The sequence below is a fragment of the Protopterus annectens genome, chromosome 11.part0, assembly GCF_019279795.1.
Source record: "Protopterus annectens isolate FY-2018-M chromosome 11.part0, PAN1.0, whole genome shotgun sequence".
NCBI lineage: Eukaryota > Metazoa > Chordata > Ceratodontiformes > Protopteridae > Protopterus > Protopterus annectens.
The window spans coordinates 1,301,234,339-1,301,254,283 of NC_056745.1; the positions used below are offsets into that span (position 1 = coordinate 1,301,234,339).

General features: G+C 39.0%; 1 protein-coding gene across 1 annotated transcript in view; it reads right to left on the reverse strand.

Annotated features, from left to right (window-relative positions):
• SND1 (staphylococcal nuclease and tudor domain containing 1) overlaps positions 1-19,945 on the reverse strand; it is a gene marked incomplete in the record, with an annotated part of 3,811,866 nt that overhangs the window by 2,682,594 nt on the left and 1,109,327 nt on the right. The window contains 1 exon segment of the mRNA XM_044088623.1: positions 2,974-3,084. Coding sequence (XP_043944558.1) covers positions 2,974-3,084 — 111 coding nt within the window.

A 19,945-nucleotide genomic window follows, 5' to 3' on the forward strand; every position in this document is an offset into this window, starting at 1 on the left:
ACATGAGCACACTAGGCATACACAATACATGCTGATATAGAACTACTCATCCTATCTGCACGCCTCAAGAGTAACATGAAATAGGTCTAATTAGATAATCTGTCATTGCTCTGTACTGGGTAGAAATATGACAACATAATGTTTGTGGGAGCAAAGCACTGAGTGGAGCAAGTGGATGTTCACTCTACATGTGTTAAAAAGTTATGCTCACATCCACATTCTCCTGATCATTCCTCTAAGCTAATCAAGAAAACTTCCTGAAATTAAACAAAACATTAAGTGATTTCCCATGGCATAAACCATATTTACGAAATTTTCTTATAGGAGACTTGAGTATAAAACCCCAAGCTGTGGGTACATGTGCAAATGGAAAAAATAAAAAGGAGATTTGATTTATATGTATAAATTTTCTACTGGACTGCGAAAAATGTCTCAGACCAGTGGGCTGGATTCCCTATTCACTTTTTTTTCCCCTAGATCTTGCCAACCCCACCACACCTTCCAACCATCAAGCCTTCCTCTATTGAAATCAAGCCCAATCGTTCACTGGTGGTAGGAATCATTCACCAGACCCACTAAATCAAGAGTTGCCTAGGCACTAAATTCAAGCTGCCATGAGGACTGTTTGGGCCCATACCGTTATTGTGGCTGTGATGGCGGTTTTTTTTTTTTTTTTTTTTGTAGCCCAACATCTCCCACTGGGTGAGAGTAACATGACTTGCATCACTACCGAGGCTGCAATGTCTTCTCTGTGCACCAGTGCATGTTCCCGGGCACTTGTTCAACAAACACAACTGGTGACTTGGTATGCACCACTCCTGGCTTCATATCATGTGTCCATCCTGTCCTTTGAAGGACTGCTACTGTATGAAGCCTACTCTGTCCTCCTTTCCTCCCAAGAACTGGCACACCTACCCTTCCTACCATCTAAGTCAAGCGGCCAAACTGGTAATCAAAATTTAAAACGATTTGTGTTTTATTTTACTTTATTCTTGCTACTGCTCTAGCAGCTTCTTTTGGGTGTTTCAGTTTATACTTGTTTTTACCCAATCTCTGCAGTTTTGTTTCGTGAGTTTTGGTAATCAAAATTTGGTCATCTGGACAACAGTACTGGCTTTAATCCCTCTGCACCAGGCAGGCAACGACGCCACAAGCTGTTTACTGTAAAAAACCCCAGAAAAAGTCAAGTTTATGCAAGAAAATTCTTAATACAGCATGTCTGTATGACTAGCTTATTTAAAATCTCTCAGACAGAGGATCCAAGGTATAGTGTTTCATGCTTAAGTATCGATCAAAAGGTCATGATCGAAGTGTGTGCTATGGACACATTCAGGAAACAGATGCAACAGGCATCTACTCTAACAACCTTTCGCTTATCAGAAAAAAGGCTAATGAGTCAATTGTGGCAGGAGGCAAAATAATCCAAACACTCGATAATTTTCCAGTCTGTCTTGCTTTCCTCAGCCAGGATAAATAAGGTGAAATAATTTTATGGATTTTTCTTTTTATCCTCTCTTGAGGTAGAAAGAGATTAATATCAGTGTTGGAAGAGAGGTTTGGTTTGTCCTGTTTATTCTGCGGAGGCAGGAGGCATTCCTGGCCAATTTGCTTTTTATGGGATAAAATCCAGCTGCTGATGCTATCATCCAAACTATCAAGACTTTCCTACTATAAGCCCCAACCCCAAACTTAAGATTATACACACATTTATATACACGAGTGTACATATGTACACACACACATACATAAATATATAAATATAAATATATATATATATATATATATATATATATATATATATATATATATATACACAAACCCCACAGCTGCACGAACAAAATGAGAGAAGTCTCCCAAAACAAAGGAATCACTACAAGTATATTCACAGAAATTGCTCTGATACGGACTTTCCTACAGAAAACAGTAATCAGATTTCTGATGCTCACCATGTTGCGACTCCAGCATCAGACACCTGGGGACTGTAAATCTAGTGACATCTAGCTATACCATACTTCCTCCAGTAATTCTTTTTTGGGGGGAGGTGGGAAGGGAAAATCCTATCATACTGCAGGATAGGTGCATGAAAAATCCACCTTGTAAATGTTGTAGTGTTACTTTTTTCCTCCAGTTCAGTTAATAACTTCCTCAGTAGGTTGAATGGTCAGTACTGATAGCTGAGCCCAAAAAAATAAACCTGCACAGCAAATCATGACTGTAGATGTTTGCATGTAGGTCTGTCCAGAGACCAACTAGTTCCCATTATGCCAGACTTGCATCTCCCACCCTCTAGATGTCTCCACGCCTCAGTAGAAAGAGAGAGGCCCTTGAAGTTACGACTTCAGCAGGGATTTACACGATCATCTCATTTAACAATCTATCTAAAGAGTAGGAGTTCAAGGCCACACACTGACCCAAGAAGAAAGCAACTTTAGCGTTAAATTCATTCGAGCAGTTCGTCTTTCACAAATGCCGTTAGTTATGTAATGACTAAATTTGCAATTACCTACCAAATAATCAAAATTTTCTAATGAAACAAAACAAAAAAAAAAGCAAAAATACATTATAATAATGACTTGGAAAATACTCACTAGAAAATATACTAGAGCAACTGTTTTAAATTTGTAAGAGATGATGGTGTGAAGCATTTTTTTAAGGTAAGCATGCACTTAATTACACCAGAGAAGCAGTCACAAAACATATTGAACCACAATGTATGCCTGAAATAATAAAGGTTAAATGACTACCATCAGTGAGAAGCCTGTTTGTTATAGTTGCTGCTCCAAAAGACCTGTGAAAAAAATATAACTCTGCTACTAATCAGAAGAACTTTGTAGTCAATGAAATAAGCATACACATTAACAAAAAAAAAAATCAAGAAACTATCCTGTGAAAGCCCACTTTGGTTGTCTTCAAACACAGAGTAAGACTATATTCGAACATTTGTCAAAAATCTATCAAATCTCTCTTACTTACCGAGCCTCAGCAGCTAGCAATTCATCATAGTGGGAAGATCTCTGGTCATCATCTTGGCGATACCTGATCACTGTTGCCAGGCCTTTGCTAATCAGGGCTTCAGCAATATTTCTACAATATAAAGAAAACAAAATGCTTTAATAAATCAGCATCTATCAGCAAAGCACAGGCTTGACAGAAGATTGGGATGCAGGCAGTTAGGAACTCATTAATTATAAGAAAATTTAGAACTAAGTTGTTGACCTTAACATTTTGGCAAGTTCATCATTCAGTGCCATTATAATGAGATGGTGACTGAGGTTAAGTATTACTGGTATCACTACATAAATGTTTCAGAAAAATCAATAAAAAGAATATTAAACACAATGATACAAAACAGTACTCCAAACCAGAACAGTATGTCTCAAAGCCATTATGGGTGCTCTGCAACAGAGAGGTACACTAAAGCACTAACAAAGTTTAACACGATTTGCTATGTTTTAATCAAAGCAATACAAGTGAAGGGTACTATGTAAAGGCACAATGCATGCACTAAAAATAAACTTCAGATTCTAATATTCAGTTCTGTTTTAATGCTGCTGCTGCCTATTACTCTCAGGTCAGCTTCTTCAGATGGCCCACCAATCATACAACTACAAGAGAGACTTCATGCCACTGGCCTCCTTGTATCTATATTCAGTCCTTTGGCACTCAATTCCAGCACTGGGTGCATGTAGGGAGGCATTTTTATGCCCACAGAACCTACTGGTATTGTACTACCCCTCAAGCTTCAACCTTGCGAGAAAATGTACACAGGTGAATGAAAATGTACCATCATCAGAAGACAAAATGAAGAAATTATGCAGTATGTTACAGACTACAGCATACCCTCAAGCAGCTGGCATGGTTTCAGACAGTCACCATTAAGACCAGCACACATTTGACTAACGACACCCTCATCAAAATGGTTACAATACTCCTTACTTGCATTTGTACAATGAAAGACATTTGACAACTGATTATGACTTACTTAAGAACCTTAGAAAAGCTGGTCTTGGTCCTAGGCCCTATGATTTCTTTCAGAATCATTAATGTGGATATCCACTAAATCAAGATGTGACAGACCCCAAAGGGCTATTGCCCATTAGGGTCAATAATGGACCCATTTTCTCATTTTTTTACAATCAGCTGCAAGTGTTAATGAAACAGTGGGTTATTAGGTACACAGAAATCCTTGTAGTATCATCTTTACCTTTCCAAACAGATTAGTGCAAAATGACTCCAAAGTTTGTCTTCTTGTGTAACATTGGCCCAATGGCTTCCTATCTTCAACAAACCACCCAAATGTCTCAGTTTCCACTGGATGACTGCCTTATGACCCACTGGTTCCTTAGTGGAAGTGAGTCAGGTGGTTAAGGAGTGGGGCCAACTGTAGATGCTGCATACTAACCTATTCCCACTCCATTGGTAGCCTGTAAGCACCATTAACCTGCCTCAGGAGGTGCATGGATATTTCAGAGCAACCTCCTGACCAAGCAGAACACAGCTTACAACAGGAGCACTCTAGACTCTGCATGCTACACTGACACATCTGCATTACTGCAGGTGTCAACACAGTTAAGCAAGTTGTATCAGTCTCCACCAGAATGGTTGAGCTGGCATCTGTTGCTGAACTCCCATCCTCCCCTCCCCAATCTCTCCAGTACCCATGCCACTAACTGAATGCAAGTCATTTGGGGTGCAGTCAAACTTTTACTCTACTGTCTCAAGGGACCAAGCCTGAAATCTCATTCCTTACTTGGAGCAATTTGTGTTGGCATCAACCTTGCCAAGATCAAATATAAATGTCTGTTACATTGTCTAAATTCAGTGAGCATCACTGTGCTTTGAGGTCAGTCAGCATGAACTGTATTTATCGCATCTTCTTATATGCCCACATAACGTCCACACAAACCCACTAAAGATGTTAATCTACAGCCTAATACTACTACTATGTTGTGTTGGAAGTTAACCTTACATCTCAGTAAGTAAAGACTACTGACTTAATGGAGATTAAAACAAAATGTAATGCAAGAAATAAAACAAGGACTTCTCTGATTGCAGGGTTAATTGCCTATCTGCTACACCTGAAAAACATACTGGATAGTTTACATTACCTTTGCATTTGGCTAGGTTTGTTATAGGAGTCTACATCTTGCTACCAGAACTACCACCTACACTACTCAACTAGGGAATGTACTTCCCCTTAGTATGAAACACAAAATGTGCCCATTCTCTTTTCTAGAAGTTACTGCATTTTTGTAAGTTTGTGCACATGAATGATTAACAATAGTACAGCCAAGTGGCTTCATATCAAATAAGGCCTACATTTATTACATCATATTTTAATGTACCAAACAGTCTATTGCAGTAGCCTGGAAATCATAACAGCAAATTCAGTGTACGAGAAATACAGTTTTTTTTTTTTTTTTTTTTGCAGGGGGGCCTGCATTGCTAGTAGCTCCCAACACTATCGATCTCTAACAAACCATCTCCAAATGTTGCACCAACTTGAAGCTGAAAGAATAAATTAATTTCCCCTACCTACCAGCTGGTACAACCCTGTAGGGAGCTATATACAGACTGGGGATGTGGGAACAGAACCTTCACATAAGGAAGATCTGGAGAGCCACCCAACCCCACTCTCACTGAAACACTTTGAACTATCTTTTTATTAAAAGAAAAGTCCAATGGGGAATCACGACAACATGGTCAGTCACTTGGGCAACAGCATGTTTGCCAGTTTACAGCAAGGAGAACAAATAAAAGCGCCATTTTCTTTTTATCTTAAACACATTTAAACTGTCTTCCACCCATCACTTTGGAGGAAATAACAGCAGCAATGCTAATGGTTTCTATTTCATGCTAAGACAGAAAGTACAGTTGTGTACTCTTACCAAAAATGTAGATGTTCAAGTGCATTCACTGTTGCAGTCATCACACTTTGGTTATCCTGCCAGGAGTAGCCCTCAGTCGTCCCAAATACCAGAGGCTTAGTATTTCTGCGTCAGTTGCTATCACTCCAGGACTGACGTCAGGTCATCAGTGGTATAAAATCAGTCAGCCAACACCATTACATCAGTTTTTCTTGCCCCAACTGTCAGAAGCCCCCAAATAAGGAGCTAGGCTACGGTGGAAGAACACCACACTTTGTCACAAGATGGGTCGCAAACTGGCTCAAAGACAGAACCCACAGAGTGAGAGTTGCTGGAGCCATGTCAGACTCGAAACCAGTCACAAGTGGCGTCCCACAGGGTTCTGTCCTGGGACCACACTTGTTCGGTATATACTTTTCCGAGGTACAGGCAAACGTGGGAGGACTATGGCTCACCAAGTTCGCAGACGACTGCAAACTGGGCGCCATAATCAACTCTCCAGCTGACACAAACATCCTTCAAAAAGGTCTCACAGAGACAGATAACTGGTGCCAGCGCCATGGTTTAAAGCTAAATGCCAAAAATGTATAGTCATACCCTTTGGCAAAAACAATGTGCCCACAAATTACCACATAGGCGGAAACCCATTAAGTACAGAGAAAGTTATTAGGGACCTGGGGACCCAAGTTGATAGCAATCTCTCCTTTGAAAACCACATTGCCAAAGTGGTTAGAAAGACCTTCTACATAGCCCACCTCATCATGAAGGGTTTCACATCTAGATCAAGAGAGGTAATCGTGCCCCTTTATTCATCCCTCATCAAGCCCATCATAGAATACAATGCCCCCTTTGGGATGTACCTTACCAGACACCTGCAGCAATTAGAAAGACCCCAAAAGTATCTCACCAAGAGGATCAAGGGTCTCAAACAGATGCCATATGCTGCTCGGTTAAAAAAACTCCAGCTCTACTCAGTTGCATACCGCCTACTTCGAGGTGATCTATGCCTGACATACAAAGCTATGTCAAATCCAGAATTAATGGACATGCTCCACCTCAGTAAATCTAAATCCCTTAGAGCCACACGCTCGAAGGACTTGAACCTCAGCACAGAAATAAATAGAACTTTCTGGAGGGACAGGTTCACAACCCAGAGGCTCCCTTTGCTCTGGAATAGAATTCCAGTTCATGTGAGGCAGAGCACCTCACTGAATCTCTTCAAGAAGAATCTCGATAAGTGGATGGGGGATCGTAGGTTTGTCCCAGGGATTACTCCCGTGTCACTATTAGACAGAGGCACAGTAAACTAAACCTTAAAAAGGGCACAGTATACTCAAATCAAGGGGTGGCGTAAGCCATACAGAATCGGGCTAGGCTTATAATTGCCCCAGGGCAGATAGCCTAGTATGAACCTATGAACCACCAGTAGAAAGTAAATACCAAAAATTCCCTGTAAGGAGACAAGAAGAGAGAGCGAGAGAGACAAGGGGAATGGAGGGTGGAAAAAGTACAGTTTTGTACCTACCATAAATGTAGATGTTCGAGTGCTAATACAGCTACAGTAATCACAGATGGGTTTTCAGCCGTCAGGCGGTCCCTCGGTCGGCCGAATTCCAAAGTCTTGGTCTGGCGTCGGTTGTCGTCGCTTACTCTTCTGACGTCAGTAAGGCCAGAGTATATAAGACACAGCCGACGCCATGTTCTTCAGTCTTTCTTGCCCCAGATGTCAGGTGCCCCCAAAAGGAAGGCAATACATAAATAAGGCTTATCTACATATGCAGGCAATGCAATGTAATGCAAAATCAGTGTAAGCAAGCAAATAAAACATAGCAGGATAACCCAGTCAGGTGGTATGAAGAGGTTGTTAGGCCCCATGCCTTTACCAAGTGGGGAAGGAGGGAGGAAACCTGTACTGCAGCTGTATTAGCACTCGAACATCTACATTTATGGTAGGTACAAAACTGTACTATGTTCATCGTGCATACAGCTGCAGTAATCACAGATGGGTAGAGTCCCAAAGCTATGCATAGGGTGGTAGGTACTATGAGGAACTGGGTTGAGCCAGAATGCCCTGCAAAACAGCAGTGGCAAAGCCTGCTCTTGTTCTGGAATATAAGGGTAGGTGGTAGTGTTTTGTGAAGGTATGTACAGAACTCCAAGTGGCTGCCTCCAAAATATCCTTAGTAGGAACGCCTCTGAGGAAGGCTGTAGAGGTGGCTGTGGCCCTGGTGGAGTGAGATCTGATACCAGTAGGGACAGATTTCCCATGATAGGAATAACAAAACCGTATGCAGTGGCCAATCCACTTGGAAATGGTCTGTTTGGTAACTGGTTTCCCTTGAGCCCCTCGCATAGGACACAAAAAGTTGTTCTGATTTCCTGAAGGACTTTGTTCTGTCCAAATAATAACGTAGCTGCCTATGGATGTCTAAAGTGTGAAGCAGCCTCTCCCCTTTGTTTTGAGGGTTAGGATAAAAGGTAGGTAGGTGTATGGCTTAATTTAAGGCTACCCTGGATACCACTTTTGGCATAAAAGATGGGTTGGTACGAAGGGAAACCCTGTCCTGATGGAAGATTAGGAAGGGCTGCACCGCCATGAGGGCCTGTAGTTCAGAAACCCTACGAGCTGAAGTGATGGCCAGAAGGAAAGCTGTTTTCCAGGACAAATGTTGCAGATCTGTTGAGGCAGCAGGTTCAAAGGGAGGCAATGTTAATTTTTCTAGTATGTAATTAAGGTCCCAGGCTGGTATTGGTTGCTTCCTTGGAGGTCTTATATTCTTAGCCCCTCTGAGGAACTGTCGTAAGAGTGGGTGAGAGAATAAAGGAGGATCCGTGTTGAATTCTGCAGAAATGGCTGAGGCATGTATTTTTATGGAAGAAAATGAAAGTCCACTGTTCAGCAGTTCAGCTAGGTACTGTAAAACCTGAGGCAAGTTCAATTTTCTAGGGTCCTGGCCTCTTTTCTCATTCCAACAGCAAAACCGCTTCCATTTTGCAGAGTAAGCTTTTCTAGCAGATGGTCTTCTGGCCTCCAAAATGACATCCTGCACCTCCTTGGAGAGTAGGAACTGTTGTGGTGTCAAGGAATTTTCCATGCAGCGAGGTTGAGTGTTTTCAGCTGACTGTGAAGAGTTTTGTAGCTGTTCTGAGTCAGTAGGAGAGGCATTAGAGGCAGGGACCAGGGAGGAGTATGTGTTAGGCTCCTCAGGAGTGGATACCAGTGTTGCCTTGGCCAATCTGGAGCAATCAGTATCATCCTCGGTTTGTCTGTTCTTGCTTTCAAAAGCACCTTGGGCAGAAGGGGCAGAGGTGGGAATGCATAAACTGTCCATGCTGTCCAACTGAATGAAAGGGCGTCCACTTTCCAGGCCTTTGGATGAAAGGTCCTTGAACAAAACTTTTTCAGTTGATGGTTCAAGTGGGAGGCAAAAAGATCTATGTCTGGCCTCCCCCACGCTTGGATTATCTCTGTTAACATCTGAGGATGTAACTTCCATTCGTGTGGATCTGTCATATTTCTGCTTAGAGTGTCTGCCAGTGTGTTTTCCAGTCCTGGCAAGTACTGTGCTTGAAGTTCGATTTGTCTTTCCAGAGCCAAGTTCCAAAGAGTCATGGCTAGTCTGCACAAGGGGTATGAATGTGTTCCTCCTTGTTTGTTTATGTACCACATTACTGTGGTGTTGTCTGTTCTTATCAGTAATTGTCCTGGATGCAGGAAGTCCTTGAAAGCTGTAATTGCATTTATCACTGCTAGCATTTCTTTTTGATTGATGTGAAGGTGCTTTTCCTTTTGGGACCATCTGCCCTGAATGCACCTGTCCTTCATGTGCGCCCCCCAGGCGTAATCTGAGGTGTCTGTGGTTATGACTTGTTTTGCTTGAGGCTTGCAGAATGGAAGGCCTGTGTTTACTTGACATGCTTGGGCCCACCATAGAAATTCCTTTTGCAAACATGGAATTATTGGTATAATTGCTTCCAAACTGTGACTGTGTTGAGACCATAGATTTTTTAGGTACCATTGAAGTTTCCTCATATGCAGCTTTGCACATGGGATTAGAAGAATGCAAGATGCCATGAATCCCAGAGCCTGCAGGATTTTCCTTGCAGTAAGCCTGGTACTTTTTGCTAGTGTTTTGAAGTACTGAGATAGTTTCCCTTGTTTTTCTGGCATAAGATATGCCATCTGGGTGTTTGTGTCCAAGTTGGCACCCAGGAAAGTTATTTTCTGAGATGGTTAGTCTTGATTTCTCCTTGTTGATGGTATATCTCAGAGAAAGCAGTAACCATGTCACATAAGCCAGATGTTCCAGTAGTATGCGTTTGCTGTCCGCTTGGATCAGGCAGTCGTCCAGATAAGGGTAAATTTGTATCCCTTGAAGTCTGCAGTAGGCAATCACTGATGCCAGGCACTTTGTGAATACTCTGGGCGCAGTAGATAAGCCAAAGGGCAATGCAGAGAATTGATAGTGGATTGAACCTGCAAGAAATCTGAGGTATCTTCTGCAGCTTTGTCTGATTGGGACATGCAGGTATGCCTCCTTGAGGTCCAATGTTACCAGCCAAAACTCCTTGCCCAGCATGGGAAGAAGTTGCTGTAATGTGAGCATCTTGAATTTTGGCACGAGTAGGAATGTGTTTAGGATGGAGAAGTCCAAAATGGGTCTCCAGTCGGTTCCTTTTCTTGGTACCAGAAAAAGTCTTGAATAAAAACCTTGACCTTGTTGGAGTGTAGGTACCTCTTGTATAGCTCTCATGTTTAGGAGCTTTGAAATTTGCAGTTGTGCCTCTGCCCTTTGATTTTGTGGCAGGTTTGGCATGCCTCTCATTTTTGGAAGAGTGTGAAATTTAAATTTGTAGCCTCTGTTTATAATGTCCAGTATCCATTTGTCTGTTGTGACAATATGCCAATTGCTTGCAAATAATGCTAGTTTCCCTCCCAAAGGTGCTGTCAGCTGAGACTTGCTTGGCATGGAAATGAGGAAGTCATTGGGTTTGCTTCCTGTATTGTTGTGCACTTGTGCACTGTCTTCACCACCTCTTGGTGCTGGAGATTGCCATTGTCTGCCTCTATATGATCCTTGTGATTGCCCTCTGCCCCTTGTGCGTCTGTATCTGCCTCTTTGGGGCTTGTCAGTGGCTGGAAAGGACCAGTTTTTTGAAGGCCAATTTCTGCTAAAACGTGGTGGTTGGACCTGTAAGAAAGCCTTGACAGTTTGCATAGATTTGGCTTTTTCTTCCATTTTCCGTAGTATGTCCTCAGCATTAGTACCAAATAGTACATCCTTTTGTAAAGGAGCATCAAGAAGTTTAGCTTTCACATGATCAGGTAAATTTTGTTCCCTAAGCCAGGCATGCCTGCGAATGACTGATCCTGTGGCAGCCGCTCTACTGGAAGCCTCTAGGGAATCATAACCACATTGTAAGGTGTGTTTACCCACTTGCTCCGCACTATGCATCATATCCTGTAACTCTTTTAAATCTGGTTGTTCAGGTTGAGACATTTTTTGTTCCTTAATTGTGATAACAGGTACTGTTGATATTTAATCATATGAAACTGACAGTTTAAGGCCCTCATGGCTAGGGTGGCCGAGGTATATACCTTTTTACCCCACCTTTCTAGAGATCTGGATTCCCTTTCTGCAGGGAGTGGGTTCTTGGCAGTGGAGGCCTTTAATCCCTTGGGGCCTTGTGAAATGGTTTCAGGGTCAGCATTATGGCCTTTGTAGAGAAATTGGTGAGAGCTGGGTACTCTAATACCTATCAGGTTTTACTGGTGCAGGAGGCAGAGAATCAGGGTTAAGGCAAGCCTCGAATAGACATCATCCAGTACATCCAAAACAGGGGTATAGCCAGAGGTCTGTGCTGAGGTAACCAAAGAAATTCCCTAAGTCTTTTCTTGGAATCTGAAAAGTCTTGGCCTTCCCAATGGAAGTGTTCCCTCAAAGTGTGCAAGGTTTCCCCAAAGAAAAATCCTCAGGATGGGATACAGAAGGAATGGACTGTTCTGCATCCGAATCCTCAAAAGGGGAGTAAGAGTGTTCCTCTGCATCAGAATGTTCTGATAAAATGGATCCCTGATCAGAAGAGGGAGATTCTTCCTCCACTCTGGGTCTCTTGTCAGGAGGGGCTGAGAACCTCTGATAAGAGTAATTAAATCCTCAGCCATTTTAAGCATCTGTTTTAGTAGGCATGGGTCCAGGAGATGGGCCCTGTGCAACAGGCCTTGTGGGATGCCTGGCTGCTTTGGATTTAGTAAAAGCCTTTATTGAAAAAGAAGATGAGGGCCTAAATACACCATGGGTGGAGGTGGACCTGTCCACATTAGTAGGCTCGACATTAGCAGGGCTTCGGTTGTAGTCTGGGAAAGGACCGAGGACCCAGCGGTCTCGGTCCAGAGAACACCGCCAAAGGAGTGTCGTCGGTAGTCAGGGACTGCAAAGGCGTCTCTGAGAACCGGACCACGTGTAGCCTGTTTTGGCGTGGTGTCGGGGACCGCGGGTCTCGCGTGTCGGTCCTTTTCCTTGCTTTTTGGACAAAACGGTAGTCGGAGTGTCCGACGACATCTTATAATCAAAAGCTTTACCAAATTAGTGTTGGGCGAACTCCGCCCGACGCTTGATAGTGCATTTATTGAAGGTAGCGCAAAAGCGACAGCCCGAGACGTCGTGGTCTGGGCCCAAACAAGGTATGCAACGGGAATGGAAATCCTTATGCGGTATTTGCTTCCCACAAGAAATACAATTATTAACTTTTTCTGACATCGGTCTGAGGCAAGAAAAGTTTCCCCAACGGGGTACTTAGCTTTAAAGAAGACTTCGGTTCCAATTTTTTTTGTAATTCAGGAGCTGGCCGACCGGCACTTGCAAACTGCTTCTGCTTCGGGCACCGCGTGGCAAAAAAGACTGAAGAACATGGCGTCGGCTGTGTCTTATATACTCTGGCCTTACTGACGTCAGAAGAGTAAGCGACGACAACCAACGCCCGACCAAGACTTTGGAATTCGGCCGACCGAGGAACCGCCTGACGGCTGAAAACCCATCTGTGATTACTGCAGCTGTATGCACGATGAACATCCAGGACTGCAACAGTGAATACACTCGAACATCTACATTTATGGTAAGTGTACACAACTGCTATGTTCCTCGTGTTTCACTGTTGCAGTCATCACACATGGGTCGATTCCCAAACCTGAAGAAAAGGGTGGAGGCAGTCAAGAAGACTGGGGGCTGGCTAGGATGCCCTGCAAAGACTGCGGTGGCAAAGCCTCCCTTGATTTGGAGAAGATAGGCAGGTGGTAATGCTTGGTGAAGGTATGAAGAGAAGTCCATGTTGCAGCCTCCAGGATGTAAGCGACCAAGAACAATGCAGGACAACCTTCAGGTTTGTACGAAACCAACACAGCAGGAAACGGAACGGAACCAGCGTTATTTAAGTAATCCAAGTTTATTGAAGTAAAAGTAAACCACCAAATGGTAGATAAAGTTAATGCCAACAAGTATAAAATTCTATTCTTCACTAAGCAACAACGTGAACACAGTAGTAATCCAATAAGTCGCTCTCCCGGCTTTTCAAGATACTTTTGTTCTGCAACCTGTGTCCTTATATACCACCTGGTTGCTTAATTAATTATCTAAATGTTTCAATTAGGACTTTTTTAAAAAGGAATTCCTTTAATTAAAGTTATATTCCTTTTCTAAAATCAATTATGTTAAAATTCTTAAGATGTTTTTTTTAAAAAGATAAAGAGTTAATAAATGTTGCCGTTGTTTTGCAACATGTTTTACCTTCCTTAGCCCATCTATTGTGAAATGTTTTTCTTATAGTAAGGTTACTGTTTCTGCGATGAAATTAAACTAGTTTTTTACATTGTATTGGACTCCTTTGTTTGAATAAGTAGCAGCAAGTGTTGTCAGGAGTTTGTCATGTATAGTGTTTACCATCTTTTAGTATTGGGTCAATCTTATTACACTAGTGTATTCGCATTTTATGGAAACTGTACTACTTTGTATTCTTTGTTTAAAATTATTCATTTTTATCAAACTAAACAATGTTTGATTTTATATTACATCAATTTGTTGTATTCATTATGCATACTAATAATGTATGTCTCTATGAAGTTATATATACCCATTTTATAGTTTTAATATTTTTATTTTCAATGTATATTTAAAGTAATTTCACATTTTGATTATTAAAATATTAAATAAATAATAAATAATGACCTAATAAATAATAAATATTAAATATTTGTCTGTTTAATAAATATTTAATAAATATATAAATACATGTTTGTTTATTTAATTTATTTTATATGATGAATAAATACATATTAAATAATTGATAAATAATTATGCGTTATATATTCTACCTTTTATGTTAAATAAAAAAGTCCAACATTTAAAATCATAGAACCATTTAAAACCTGCGTTTCTAGTGCAAGTGTTTTTACATTAACATTGTTTTGTTTATAGCTTTGCCCTTCTCTGTTTTAATACACTACTTATGCTGACCTGTTCATTCATCCCTGGTGCTTTTGCAGCATTCAGCTTGATTTGCCAAACTAGTTCTCTGTATTCCAGGGATGTTTCCCAGTCACCCCCTCTAATGTCATTTTTTACCTGCTCAAGTACTAAGAATTTTAAGTTCATTTGTTTACATATTAGAGAATGTTTAAAGAATGCATTTGTTTCTTTCTTTTGATTTCATAGGAATGTTCGTAAACTCTTCTTTTTAATGTTCGTTCTGTTTTTCCTATGTAGAAAGATAAACAATGTTGGCATATTCCCAGATATATTATGCCCTTCGAATTGCAATTGTAATGTCCTAGTGAATATAACCCTAACTTTCTCGACTAAGTATAAACCTGTATCATTCAGCATAAAAGTACATTGATTACAGGCCCCACATTTATAGGTACCCCTCATTAATTTTGTGGTGTTTAGGTTATTACCTATTTCTTTTTCAAACAGATTTTTAAGGTTATTGTTTTTCTTCCTTATAAATTTTGGTAATGATGGAATCATCTTATTAATTTCCGAATTGTTTGATAATATTGGCCAATATTTTAAAATGATGGCTTCTATTTCTTTGTTGTCACTGCTAAAAGTGTATGCAAATGCTTGATTTTTGTATTCTTCTTTGTTTTCAGTTCTTTTTGTATTATTCATTATTTCAGTATTTAAAAGTGGGGCATATTTTCATTTCTTTTGTTGTGATCTCATTTGTTACAGCATTAATCAGACTTAAAGGGTATTTTTTCTCTAGGAAAAGGGTCTTTAAATATTCTATTTCTGCTTGAAATAGATAGTCTGTACTACAAATTCTTGATGCCCTAATAAATTGGCCTTTGAGAATACTCTTTTTTTGAAAGTATGGGTGACTGCTGTCAAAATGTAAAAACATGTTGAGTAAGTACTCTTTCTATAGACACTAGATTCAAAGTTATTGGTTTCATTGTTTTCATTAAGTTAATATCTAAATAGTGTAATTGATTTGAATTGATTTCATAAGTAAATTTTAAAAATTGATTCATTGATGTAATCTATAAAATTAATAAAATCATAGTAAGTACCTTTCCATAAAATGCATATAAAATCTTTTGCAGTGGACAATATGTTGGACCCAATTTGGTACAAAGATAAATTCCAGTTCCCAATGGTGCAAAACAAGGTTAGCGTATGCTGATGCACACGGTGTTCCCATGGCACACCCTTGTTTTGTTTAAAGTTCTCCATTAAAAATTAAAAAATTGTTATTTAAAATAATACCCATAAACTCCACTAATAACTTAATGGTGTCGCCATTGAAGTTCGTAAGCTTGACTAACATTTCATTAAACCATTCAAGTCCTATTTCATGTGGGATACTTGGAAATAAGTTGACAATGTCAATGGTAACCAAAAATTAGGTTTCTGCAAAGAACTCGTTTTTTATTCCTTTTAAAAATTCCCATGAGTCTTTGCAGATACATTCTAGTGATGTTATACATTTTTTAGTCATATTGTCGATGTATTTTCCTAAAGGTTCAGTAATGCCTTTAGCTCCTGCTACTATCGGCCTAAATTTTAGAGGTTGTAGGCCCTTATGAACTTTTGGTATTCCAAAAATAACAGGAGTTAGTGGTTTTTGTACTAGTAGGTAATTAAAGAGCTGTTCGTTTATTGCTCCTTGCAGAAGGTGATCTTCTAGGTAATACTTAATTTTACTGTAGGCTATATTTCTTTCATTTATGGAGATTTGTGTATATTGTTCTCTATCATGCAACATGTTATGAATAAATGTTTCATATACTTGTTGGTACATAAGCACTACCCCACCCCTTTGTCAGTTTTCATCACTCTTATTCTCTCCTTTTTTAAGAATGTTAAAAGCTTGTTGTATTCATCTGGAAAATTATTAGATTCTTTGTGTTTACTTTCTCTGTTTAATTTTCTAAATTCATTCTCTACTAATTCCTCATATATTTTCAGTGAAGAGTGTAGTGGGGGATTGAATGTGCTTTTCCTACACAAACCTTGTTGTTTGTTTTGCATATTACCAAAATAAATACTTAGGTTTAATTGCCTCAAACAATTTTAAATCAATAATGGTATTAGTGATGTTTGTAGGGGTGTCAGGTACAAAATGTAGTCCCTTTTTAAAAAGTTCAAAAAATATTTCATTAATTTCCACATCTGTAAAATTGTATATGGAGAGATTATCTTGTTTTACTATAGTACATACATGGGCAGCTGTGTGGATATTCTTGTCTTGGTTTTCAAGGTCATTTGTTCCCGTCACCCCAGAATTAATAGTGGTTATCTCCTGAATCTGCTCCACATTTGCATTGGCTGATTTACTTCTCGATTCACTTGTCTTCCTGGTGCTTGCTGAAAAACCTGTTTGTTACCATAATTACTTTTTTGTGCCAGTCTTTCACTCCTTCTGGGAACCTCTATCCATTCATTGTTCTCATTCCCATTAATTTCATTATTGGATACTCCCTCCTGATAATTTTGTCTTGTTGAGGCAATTCTACTTTTTTTGTTAAAACAATATGCTGTACCATTTTTGTATTCTTCTAGATCTCTTTCTAGTTTTTTTATTTTCCTCATAACTACTCTGTTACAATGATCATCTACCTCCTTAAATGCTTGTTCATAATCACGCTTTATCCCACTAAAATTCCTGTTATTTGTTATACTTTCATTCAATTTGTCAATATCATTCAACAAAACCGCAGCCTTATTTTCATAATCATTGATCATCAATTTCAACATTTCTATCCCTGTTTTGTTATACAAAGCAGTAATTTCATCAAATAATTTTGTGCCCGGTTGTGCATTGTTTGGCAGTCTATTGCACCGTAGCCCTTTTGGGATGCGTTCAACCCTTATGCATTCAGTCAAATAATCAATTTCCATTTGGGCCGTTTTGTACGAATACAATTTGTTATTTAATTCAGTCACTAAACGTTCAATATTGTTGTTTTGAGCATTGTAACTTTGTTTTACAGTACCTTGTGCAAACATAAAATGTTTGCTTGTCCATTTTTTCAAATTGAAATCGTTGTTCTGCTGACCCGGGTTTGAGTGTGGGGTTTTATTTCGTATAGCCTGCAAACTCTGGTTGTGCACCCGGTCTTCTTCGAACACTTCTGTGGAAAGTCTTTTCCTTTTAACCGTCAGTTCCTTTTCGGCTAAAAGCTCCTGTTGGTTTGGTGGTAATACCTTGTCATTGGTGATGTTGTCTTTGGTTAGTAACCCACTCAGTTGAGAGAGTAGGCAAATCACTTGCCTAAATTCTCCCCGTGTTACCGGTGCGTCGTCATCTCCGTTGTCATCTTCAATAAGAATATTGGGCGTCTTGTTGAAATCTGAGGTTCCTACGTCTTCCGCCATGTAACAAGAAACTAGTAAGCGACCAAGAACAATGCAGGACAACTTTCAGGTTTGTACGAAACCAACACAGCAGGAAACGGAACAGAACCAGCGTTATTTAAGTAATCCAAGTTTATTGAAGTAAAACAAGTAAACCACCAAATGGTAGATAAAGTTAATGCCAACAAGTATAAAATTCTATTCTTCACTAAGCAACGACGTGAACACAGTAGTAATCCAATAAGTCAAGCACTTTCGCCCGGGCTCTCCCGGGCTTTTCCAAGATAATTTTGTTCTGCAACCTGTGTCCTTATATACCACCTGGTTGCTTAATTAATTATCTAAATGTTTCAATTAGGACTTTTTTAAAAAGGAATTCCTTTAATTAAAGTTATATTCCTTTTCTAAAATCAATTATGTTAAAATTCTTAAGATGTTTTTTTTAAAAAGATAAAGAGTTAATAAATGTTGCCGTTGTTTTGCAACATGTTTTACCTTCCTTAGCCCATTCGCTCTATTGTGAAATGTTTTTCTTATAGTAAGGTTACTGTTTCTGCGATGAAATGAAACTAGTTTTTTACATTGTATTGGACTCCTTTGTTTGAATTTCCTAATTTGTGTAGGAAAAGCACATTCAATCCCCCACTACACTCTTCACTGAAAATATATGAGGAATTAGTAGAGAATGAATTTAGAAAATTAAACAGAGAAAGTAAACACAAAGAATCTAATAATTTTCCAGATGAATACAACAAGCTTTTAACATTCTTAAAAAAGGAGAGAATAAGAGTGATGAAAACTGACAAAGGGGGTGGGGTAGTGCTTATGTACCAACAAGTATATGAAACATTTATTCATAACATGTTGCATGATACAGAACAATATACACAAATCTCCATAAATGAAAGAAATATAGCCTACAGTAAAATTAAGTATTACCTAGAAGATCACCTTCTGCAAGGAGCAATAAACGAACAGCTCTTTAATTACCTACTAGTACAAAAACCACTAACTCCTGTTATTTTTGGAATACCAAAAGTTCATAAGGGCCTACAACCTCTAAAATTTAGGCCGATAGTAGCAGGAGCTAAAGGCATTACTGAACCTTTAGGAAAATACATCGACAATATGACTAAAAAATGTATAACATCACTGGAATATATCTGCAAAGACTCATGGGAATTTTTAAAAGGAATAAAAAACGAGTTCTTTGCAGAAACCCAATTTTTGGTTACCATTGACATTGTCAACTTATTTCCAAGTATCCCACATGAAATAGGACTTGAATGGTTTAATGAAATGTTAGTCAAGCTTACGAACTTCAATGGCGACACCATTAAGTTATTAGTGGAGTTTATGGGTATTATTTTAAATAACAATTTTTTAATTTTTAATGGAGAACTTTTTAAACAAAACAAGGGTGTGGCCATGGGAACACCGTGTGCATCAGCATACGCTAACCTTGTTTTGCACCATTGGGAACTGGAATTTATCTTTGTACCAAATTGGGTCCAACATATTGTCCACTGCAAAAGATTTTTGGACGACATATGCATTTTATGGAAAGGTACTTACTATGATTTTATTAATTTTATAGATTACATCAATGAATCGACGAATTTTTTAAAATTTACTTATGAAATCAATTCAAATCAATTACACTATTTAGATATTAACTTAATGAAAAACAATGAAACCAATAACTTTGAATCTAGTGTCTATAGAAAGAGTACTTACTCCAACATGTTTTTACATTTTGACAGCAGTCACCCATACTTTCAAAAAAAGAGTATTCTCAAAGGCCAATTTATTAGGGCATCAAGAATTTGTAGTACAGACTATCTATTTCAAGCAGAAATAGAATATTTAAAGACCCTTTTCCTAGAGAAAAAATACCCTTTAAGTCTGATTAATGCTGTAACAAATGAGATCACAACAAAAAGAAATGAAAAATATGCCCCACTTTTAAATACTGAAATAATGAATAATACAAAAAGAACTGAAAACAAAGAATACAAAAATCAAGCATTTGCATACACTTTTAGCAGTGACAACAAAGAAATAGAAGCCATCATTTTAAAATATTGGCCAATATTATCAAACAATTCGGAAATTAATAAGATGATTCCATCATTACCAAAATTTATAAGGAAGAAAAACAATAACCTTAAAAATCTGTTTGAAAAAGAAATAGGTAATAACCACAAAATTAATGAGGGG